Source organism: Pipistrellus hanaki (genome assembly GCF_964339955.1).
Source record: "Pipistrellus hanaki genome assembly, chromosome: 8".
NCBI lineage: Eukaryota > Metazoa > Chordata > Mammalia > Chiroptera > Vespertilionidae > Pipistrellus > Pipistrellus hanaki.
In genome coordinates this window covers 82,875,832-82,886,150 of record NC_140510.1, presented here as the reverse complement: position 1 = coordinate 82,886,150, position 10,319 = coordinate 82,875,832, and the positions used below count along the sequence as shown (strand labels likewise).

Here is a 10,319-nt window from a genome sequence, read left to right as displayed (position 1 = left end):
TTGGAATTTCGCACATTTTGTGTCCTACGGAATGGACATATAGATAGATCCTTTTCACTTAAAATACTGGTGTGAAGAAGGAGAATACCAGCTGAAAATATACAGCCCATATACTTACTAGGGGAACAGAGTTTGTGTCTGCCAGCCCGATTGGAGCTTTCTTTTGCTGTGGTTACCATGTGCTTAGTTACAGGGCATGCTTTTCTGGTAGAACAGAGTACTACTTAAAACATGTGGCTGGGTTTTTTTGCTTACACAATACACTTTAAAATTGCAGGGGAGATGGCACAGTTTGAAATAGCTTTCTCCCCCTCTTTTTCCTTCACATTTTCCCACAGCTGAGAAGTGTTTTGACAACGCTGCTGGGACGTCCTACGTTGTCGGGGAAACCTGGGAGAAGCCCTATCAAGGCTGGATGATGGTGGACTGTACTTGTCTGGGAGAAGGCAGCGGACGCATCACCTGCACCTCCAGAAGTAGGTTTTAGATTTGCATGTGAAGGTGATTTTCTGGATTCTTAGAGAGAAATGTAATGTGATTTCTAGAACACACCCAACACATCAATGTGTGTTTTTTGTTGTTGTTGTTATTTTTGTAACTTTTGAATGTCAGGAAAAGTTCTATATGAAACGTATTCTGCTTCTTCCAAGAAGATTAAATTTTAAAAAATATCTTTGTTCATTAAAGACTATCTGCTACTAGGAACCTTAATATCCATATAAAAGCCAAAGGTGTTGTGGCATGAAGATTAGTTGCAAATGTCTAATAATCTAAATTATCACAGATATTTTCAAAGTATTGAGAGCTAGGAGTGCATATTTGGGCATGTGAGTACTATTGACATAGAAGGGAGCAAAGCTCTAAAGTTTTAGGTTTCCTTATGCTTCACATTTAAATAAGGCCTATTCATAAGCAAAATTGATGGAAATAAAAAGTGCCTTATCCCATTGGTTAAAATGATGTGTCTATTGTGGGTTAAGGACAGTGTCTCTTGCTCAAAGTCCTAGTAAAGCTTAGTAATGCTAAAGAAAACTGACCTCTGACAGCTTTGCTGTTCCTTCTAGGACATCCTGGACCTTACTTGTCTTAAGGCAGGGATGGGGAATGTGAACCCAGGGCTGTACTGGGCTGGAGAAATCATTTGGTCTGGCCCTGCCAAGGCATTAGGGTTGAGTTAATTAAATATTTGGCCAAATATAGTAGGCTAACTTTCAAATTTATACATTTTTTGTTGTTAATCCTCACCTGAGGATATATTTTTCCATTGATTTTTAGAGAAAGTGGAAGGGAGGGGGAGACTAGAGAGAGAAAAACATTGATAGTTGCCTCCTGCATAGGCCCCGACTAGGGGAGAGCTGGGGATGGAGCCTGCAACCAAGGCATGTGTCCTTGACCAGAATCGAACCCACGACCCTTTAATCCACAGGCCAATGCTTTAACCACAGGGAAAAAGAGGGTAGGGCTTAAGTGGATAATTTTGTATGGCCTGAGAATGATGTTATAAAATATCCAAATGGCAGAAAATGGTTCCCCTCCCCTGCCTTAGCGGTTCGAAACATTTTGTTTTGTTTTGAAACTTCAAACTAATAGCAACTATAGAGTTTATAGAAGTAAAATAGGCATTAACTATGGATGTTATAAATAACTTTAAAATAAAATCTAAATATTTTGACCTATTTCATTTATCTAGCTTAAAAAGTTTAACCATCTTCAAATGTTCATCATCCAAATTTAAATTCTTTGCTAACAAAAACTAAACCTCTCATGGAAAGTAATAGCGATTATGACCAAATGTTGCCCAGAAATTTGATGGTTCATTAGGTCTTTTGGATTTAAAATGTTATTATGATCATCAGACTTCCAAGACCTCTGTGGTAATGTTTTTAGCTTCAGATAAATTAGATACCTGACTTAAACTCTCACATCTGTTATTTAAAACTCTTCTAAGAGCAAATTGGGTAAAGTTTCTCGAAGAAAAGTCATTTGTTTTATGAAATAATTCAACCCCCTACTTTGTACAAGAAGGTGCAGAGAATGAGAAAATGAATTGGATATCAACTCAACTTTCAAAGAGCCCTCAGTAAGTAGGTCGAGATGAGGGAGGCCTAGGTAGTCATCTTCTATAAAGCATAATGTTAAGACTTCAAGATGGATATTGAACATAGTGCTGTGGAAGTTCAAGCGAAGTCAATCCTCTCAGCTGGGGATTTGGAAAAAAGCTGTAACCAGCCATGTCTTCATTCAGCTCTCTGTGCTGGTGGTAGATGAATGTGGGCATCTATTTGTGTGAATTTACATTAACTGTCCAATTATTTTTCTCTCACCCAGTGCAGAGAGACACAGACAAACCAAATCTTCTATACTCACTTTGTAGCATCTGGGCAAAGCCAGATTATAATTGAAGCAAACTATTTGACAGATAATGGAACACATACACTGATGGTGATTTAGTTATAAGACATCATTTTACAATTGTAATCTCACGTTTCCATTGTAGAGTTAACACTAAGCAATTCAAAAGAGGTTGTTTTAGTAGTGTTTTAAATAAGGGTGTGTGGGAGAGGGGGAGGGGGTGGTGGAGAACATAGTCTGAGAAGTTGGTAACCCCCTGAATTTTTCCTATGACAGATGAAGAAAGGGGCGCTGCGTCTTTTTCTAGCTTCTTTGGGGCTCTCTCCAAGACCACTGGAAACCTACTTGCCTCCTACTGTTCCTAGTTTTCTAAAGAAAGGCCCCTATTGAAAGGCAGGTCACATTCAGCAGCAATTATTGGAGAGTCTGGAAAGAAAAGACAGGGGTGATCAAAAGCCAGAATATGAATTTGGTCAAAAGAGCAATGTGAAAACTCTAAAAATAATAAAATAAAATAATGAGTGAATGCTGATGAAAAAGTGTTTTGGCAGACAGAGAAGTGGAGCTAGATTAAGTCCCATAGGTCTCTTTCTGCTGGAACAGACATAACCCTTTGTTTGGAAGTTTTGCGCCTGTGGCACCACAGCTAAATAGAAACATATCATCAAAAAATAACCTACAAGGCTTTATTATTATATTTCAAAATATATTTTTATTTCAGAGAGGAAGGGAGAGGGAGAGGGAGCTAGAAACATCAATGATGAGAGAGAATCATTGATGGGCTGCCTCCTGCACGCCCCCTCCTGGGGATCGAGCCCACAACCTGGGCATGTGCCCTTGACTGGAATCAAACCTCAGTCCTCTATCCACTGAGCTAAACCGGCTAGGGCAACTTATTAAGTTTTAAACGACTGTGTTTGTGCATATATATATATATATATATATATATATATATATATATATATTTTTTTTTTTTTTTAATATTTTTTATTGATTTTTTACAGAGAGGAAGAGAGAGGAATAGAGAGTTAGAAACATCGATGAGAGAGAATCATCGATCAACTGCCTCCTGCACACCCCCTACTGGGGGCGTGCCCACAACCAAGGCACATGCCCTTGACCAGAATCGAACCTGGGACCCTTCAGTCCGCAGGCCGACGCTGTGTCCTCTGAGCCACACCAGTTTCGGCTGTATATATTTCTAAAGTTTCATTTGAGCATGTGCAAGCTTGACCTGACTCACATCTCGGGACGCTTCCTTTCTCACACAGACAGATGCAACGACCAGGACACCATGACATCGTACCGCATCGGGGAGACCTGGAGCAAGAGGGACGCTCGGGGGAACCAGCTCCAGTGCATCTGCACGGGCAACGGCAGGGGCGAGTGGAAGTGTGAGAGGCACACGTCCCTGCAGACCACGTCCACTGGTGAGGGGCAGGGCGCTGGGCGGAAACCGGGTTGTGGCACCGAAAACGTCCCTGCACATGCACCTTTCCCTCGGCAGGCCGTTCGAGGGGGACGTGCGGGGTGTGGGCTAGTAAGCTGAGTCCACTCACTGGACTGTGAAAACCTTTTTTAACGTTAAGTTTTAAACGTAGATGAAGATGAAATAAAGATGGATCTCAGGCGGAAAACACACACACAACCGATTCACAAAGTGTGGGAGGAGGGGCGGCTTCTGGAGGACTGTGTGGCGGCCCAGGGCACTGCGCCCCGATCAGCCCCCCGCCACGCAGATGGCAGGGGTTCGCTGCAGAGGGGCAGGGATGTCTCAGAATAAGTCAGGAAGAGAAATGGGCTCATTGGAACTGCTGAGCCAGGCAGGGTGAAGAAGACCATTTCAGGTGAAGACAAGAGCATGTGGGCAGCAGGGAATGATGGGTAGTTCAGAGAGCCAGGGCACAGAGCAAGAAGGACCTGTTCCGACGTGAGCCAGGATGAAGACAGGGGTGAAGCGTTGTGAAGGCATGGCCTGTGAGCTTCCTGGATGGTTAAGGAGTTGTTGAAGGTACCTGCCCTGTTCAGTGGCAAAATACTGTCTGGGATTTAGAAATATAATCCCAGTAGCTCCATCTGAGCTGGAAGTTGGAGACCATCTGGCATATGCTGAATGCAAAAACTAATGCAGAATGGGAGCGCCATTTTTTTCTAGGGTTAGGTTAGAAACAATGTGGATTTCAGAAGTGATCCGAATGGGATCCCAAAGGTCCCTACTTCAGAAATACAAGTTCTTTTCTCTTGTCCAACGTTGTGACTTTTCTTTCTCTTGTCCAGATGTTGAAATGGCCGTTTTTCAGCGTCAGCCTCAGCCTCAGCCTCAGCCTCAGCCTTACCCCCAGCCTCCTTCATATCCTCACTGTATCACAGACAGCGGTGTGATCTACTCAGTCGGGATGCAGTGGCTGAAGATACAAGGAGATAAGCAGATGCTTTGCACTTGCCTGGGCAATGGAGTCAGCTGTGAAGAGAGAGGTCTGCCTTATCTTTAAAAAAAAACAAAAACAAAAAACAGTACTGAAAACCTTTTTATGATTTAGTTTTTGAAAGAATTGGCATTGATACATTTTCTTCCAATCTTTTTAATCTATGTGTTTTCTTTAGTGAATATTAAGTGTACTATCTTTGTTGTTATAAGAGGGTTGCTTTCTGAATAACTAATCATCCATACTTCATACTATAAATCTCAGATTTCTGGAGGTTTAACAACATCTAATGCATCTCTTCTGGGCTACAAAAATGGTATTAGTAACTATAGCAATTATAATTAATGCACTTGATGTTATCCCTAGAATAACCTCATGTATTAATACTTACGCCACCAACTGAGGCATGCATATCCCTCCAGTATCCTTTGAGCAGCATCCTTAATTAACTTGTGTTAATAAAGTTTTACAAATGGAGAAACTAAGGCAAGATAGCAGAGGTGGTAACAAAGGACATTAGCAGAGAAACAGATTTTGCTCTATCCACAAAAGGCATGGCCTTCTGAGGAGTGCATTTTGACTGAAACTCACCAGTTGATCATCTATATTTATAGCACAAGATCAGTCTCTAATCCTATATAACAAAAGCCTAATATGCTAAGTATTCAGTTTGTCCAGTCATCCATTCAACCAATCAAAGCATAATATGCTAATTATATGCTAAGGCCGCTCAACCACTTGCTACGATGTGCACTGACCATCAGGGGGCAGACGCTCTGACCAGTAGGTTAGCTTGCTGCTGAGGTCCGGCTGATTGGGACTGAAGGAGATGAACCAAACATGCCCTGGACCCTTCACACATCCCTCCCCGGCTGGCCAAACTCCCGAGTCTCTCCCTGGCCCCAATCGTGCACCGGTGGGGTCTCTCAGCCTGGCCTGGATCCTCTCATAATCCAGGACTCCTCAGGGGATGTCAGAGAGCTGGTTTTGGCCCAATCCCACAGGCCAGGGTACACCAGGCCTCTAGTTTAAGGTATAAATAAGCAGCAGCAATCCATGCAGCTCTATTTACCGAGACCCTTTTGGTTATGCTTGTAGCTGTCACTCGGACTTTTGGTGGCAATTCCAACGGGGAGCCATGTGTCTTACCATTCACCTACAACAGCCGGACTTTCTACTCCTGCACCGGCGAAGGGCGACAGGATGGACATTTCTGGTGTAGCACGACTTCCAATTATGAACAAGACCAGAAATATTCCTTCTGTACAGACCAGACTGGTGAGTGTCCCGGGGGGGAACCCAGCTGTGAGAAAGACCCATTTCTCATGCCCTCTTTTTATTAGTCAGCAATGTAGCCATTAATCTTGAGGCTGCATGAGAAGTATCACTTTTCTACACCCTGGACCCAAGAGACGTGGAGTAACTTGGCAGTTGAAGATCTTTCCATGGTCCCTCGTGCCCTTGGGAAATGACACCAAGGGAAAGGGCCACCAGTTCCTTTCTCTCTGACACATCGGGCTTACGATGTGATTACAGATGCTGGCATCTTAAAACCAGGATGTCATCCCACGGGGCTGAAGAATACGCAGAATGGATGACTGAGTATTTTTGTTTCTCTTTTGGTTGAAACACTGTTTTTATTCAAAGCGATCACTGAAATGTTTCTTGGGCTGGGAACAAGGGGAGTGAAAATTGGACTTAAATCTCTTTGGAAGGTAAAGGTGAGTGCACTTCACAAGGTGAAGGAGACGTAGAATGCTGTCACCAGGCAGCTTTGGTTCTGAGGTGGACTCCTTGGAAATTAGCTGCGAAGACCGGGCTCTCTGGACCTTTCTGTAGCCGTTCCCGCTGCACATGGGAAGCTCAGTGTAATGTTTTCTTCCTCTTTGTTCTGGGCAGTGATGGTTCAAACTCGAGGTGGAAATTCCAATGGTGCCTTGTGCCACTTCCCCTTCCTGTACAACAACCACAACTACACCGACTGTACCTCCGAGGGCAGGAGAGACAACATGAAGTGGTGCGGGACCACACCCAACTACGACACCGACCAGAAGTTTGGGTTCTGCCCCATGGCCGGTAAGACGAAGCCCTTGCAGACACCATTGATGGAGTCAGACAGAACACTGGCCACTTTACACTACTTGACCCATTAACACTTAACTTTTGAGATCGCAAACAGCTTAATGTGACATAATACATTTATATGAATTATGCAATTATTTATGTAATTTTAATATTCCATTGATATACTTGAATGCCCCAAAATATATAAGTACAATCAAAATGCTGTTTAAAATGTCTGCGCACTTCCATTTTGCACAAATTTGTCTTTTGTATAGAGCACACAACTGAGGAACTTTGTCAAATGTAACTGACTGAGAGGCACAGACCTGACAGTATTTACACGTGATTTTGGCTTAGCTGACATAAGCTCTATCCTTCATTAAATACTCAAATGACCAAAGCTCAATTTTCTGAAAAGTAGTGATCTTTTTTTAAAGAGCGGGATGGAGCACTAGTTTGTGTGAATGAAGAAAGGGGAACCAGTGCCTTTTATTTTGAGTTTTCATATTTCAAGAGTCTCATAGATTACATTTGAGTTCCCAGTTGTAGAACCAAAAAGACCTGTACATTTCATTGTCAATGAGGCACCAAAACGCAAGACGAAAAAAACAGCTTGCTTTTAGTTCTCTTATTTCAACCAAAGAGAATTTAGAAGAAAAACATGCTGGAGCTTACAGCGCAATGCTCATACTCAGACACACAGTTTCCCTTGTTTCCCTTTGAGTTAGAATAAACTGGAACTAGAAAGTTACGGAGCAGTAGTCAGATCCAGGCTTCTAGAACAATGTGGACCCTTTGAGTTCATGTGTAGGGGTCAATGAGGTTTACTGTCCACTTACCCTTCCTGTAAGTATTTCCTGCAACTCGCCTCCCTTTTGGACTGTGCTTTCCTCTCTGCTACTCAAGCCTCTATACGAGCACAGGGCAGCACTGAGATTTCTTCGAGGCACACCAGACTTCTAAGGGAGAGCTTGTAGGATGACCAAATTAGACTGATAATACTGTATACCTTTTAAGAACATGTGACCATTTATCACTTGGACATTTCTCATTCCTTTCCAAACAGCCCACGAAGAAATCTGCACGACCAGCGAAGGGATCATGTACCGCGTTGGAGACCAGTGGGATAAGCAGCATGACATGGGGCACATGATGAGGTGCACGTGTGTGGGCAATGGTCGTGGGGAATGGACCTGTGTCGCCTACTCCCAGCTCCGAGGTACGCTCGCTCAGGAGTGAGAACATTTGGGAGGATAAAGGGTCCGGGGAGTGCGGCTTTGGTGTGAAAAGTTGTGCTTCACCAAAAGGAGGAGAGGTGCAATCCCAGCACGTTAGTCTACCGGTGAGCCTCACATTTTAGACGGCCAGTTAAGAGAAGCTGGCCCAGCGATTCGGAAATGTTTCCAGGATTCGGGCTCTTAGGCTGACTTCAAAGGCTAGAGCGCGATCGTTGGATCCGTTAGTGTTTAGTTATGCCATTGGATTCATGTCCAGAAAAGTGTGAGTAATTTTTGTAAAGAAAAAAAGACTTTGCTATTCTAAGATCAGATCCAGATTTAAGGAGAAATATACATTGAGGGGCCGATTCATTTTGTCCAGGTAAGATTTTCCCCTTTAGACCCAGGTATAGAATATAGGGCTATTGATTTATTGAAACTATTTTAGTTCTTCTATTTCTTTTGCTTAAAAAGTAAGATAGCCGAAACCGGTTTGGCTCAGTGGATAGAGTGTGGGTCTGCGGACTGAAGGGTCCCAGGTTCGATTCCGGTCAAGGGCATGTACATTGGTTGCGGGCACGTCACCGGAGGGGGTGGGGTGGAAGGTGTGCAGGAGGCAGCTGGTCAATGTTTCTCTCTCATTGATGTTTCTAGCTCTCTATCCCTCTCCCTTCCTCTCTGTAAAAAATCAATAAAATATATATTTTCTTTTAAAAAAAAGTAAGATACAGGGGAGCACTGTGAGCTAATAAATAGTCCATGTAGCTCATGTGTTGACACTGGCCTGAATTTTTGTGTGTCAGTGGGTAACACAATCCGGGAGCAATGAGAATGACATACGGTGTTGCAGAGCTGAGAGGGACCCTGGTAGGAAGGCAGACAGACCAGCTCCTCATTTTACAGATGGAGGAGCTGAGACCTGAAGAGAGAAAGTAATTTTCTCAGGATCGCTCAGGGAGTTAGGAACAGGTTCACATGATTTTTTTTTTTAACCTTATGAATGCCATAGATGTCATTTTCTTTTCCAAATCCAAATATCTCCCCACCCCCACCATCACATTATGCTGGGTGCTGTATATAAGTCTGCTTAATCTTCCTTCTATTTAGCATAACAGGCAGGGATCTAAAGGGCATTATCAACTAAGCAAGAACTTTTCCGAAAGTAAGACATGCATTTGTTAAAAAATGGGCTTTCCACAAGAAAGTGTAATTTACCACATTCTTTTTTAAAATACTTTATTAATTTTTTTACAGAGAGGAAGGGAGAGAGATAGAGAGTTAGAAACATGGATCAGCTGCCTCCTGCACCCCCACCCTCACTGGGGATGTGCCTGCAACCAAGGTACATGCCCTTGACCGGAATTGAACCTGGGATCTTTCAGTCCGCAGGCTGATGCTCTATCCGGTTTTGGCTACCACATTCTTTAGTTTATACAGGAGACTTCTTTTGTATGCAGAAGTTGTATTACTGACTAAGCTTTGAAAAGTGTTTATTCTCTGCCACTAGAAAAATTATTTTAATGAGAGGTCTTGATAATGTAGTGGAAGGAACGGTGTGCTTTGAAAAGCATAGCTTTTTAAAATTTCATCATTAAAGCCCAAAACCCGTTCTCCACCCATCCCGCTGTTCCCTAAATAGATCAATGCATTGTGGACGACGTCACTTACAATGTGAATGACACGTTTCACAAGCGCCATGAAGAGGGCCACTTGCTGAACTGCACCTGCTTTGGTCAGGGCCGGGGCCGGTGGAAGTGTGATCCCGTCGGTAAGTAGCCTTGTCTCTCCCGATGGATTTGACCCCCCAGGACAGTGAGCAAGGTTCACATTAGGAGAGCGATTGGATGTTACCTGATTGAAGCTGGATTCGGACTTTGGTCAGTGGCTACCAAAGAGGTTTGCAAAGTCTTTCCTCTCATCATGGACCATATATAACGTTGATTTTGGTAGTCATCTATGTTTGCTAAATTTGGTGACAAATACAAACTTATTTTAATTAGATGCAATCCGTTCTTTAGTTCTGAATCATAAAGATGGTTGTATTATGAAAGAGACTTGCCCTTTGCTGATGGTGCAAGAACATGGGCAAATGATTAGGTTAGTAAATCCCTCCCTCCACATACTTTATTTTTCTTGGCTGCCCTTTCTAATGGGGCTGAGCAAACAGTGAAGGTTGAGCTTTAAACAGGCTGTGTTACCGGCTTTGAGGTAATCCATTAATACTCCTTTATGAAAAGAGGCAGGCTACTCACTGAGAAAA

The 10,319-nt window shown here is 43.1% G+C and overlaps 1 protein-coding gene across 12 annotated transcripts in view; it reads left to right on the top strand.

Annotated features, from left to right (window-relative positions):
* FN1 (fibronectin 1) overlaps positions 1–10,319 on the top strand; it is a 66,564-nt gene that overhangs the window by 5,244 nt on the left and 51,001 nt on the right. For all 12 annotated transcript variants that reach the window (XM_084891959.1, XM_084891958.1, XM_084891957.1 and 9 more), the window contains exons 5-11: positions 339–476; positions 3,624–3,782; positions 4,630–4,827; positions 5,877–6,056; positions 6,678–6,854; positions 7,909–8,061; positions 9,699–9,827. In XM_084891959.1, the coding sequence (XP_084748085.1) occupies positions 339–476; positions 3,624–3,782; positions 4,630–4,827; positions 5,877–6,056; positions 6,678–6,854; positions 7,909–8,061; positions 9,699–9,827 (1,134 nt within the window). The remainder of the gene's footprint in view (positions 1–338; positions 477–3,623; positions 3,783–4,629; positions 4,828–5,876; positions 6,057–6,677; positions 6,855–7,908; positions 8,062–9,698; positions 9,828–10,319) is intronic.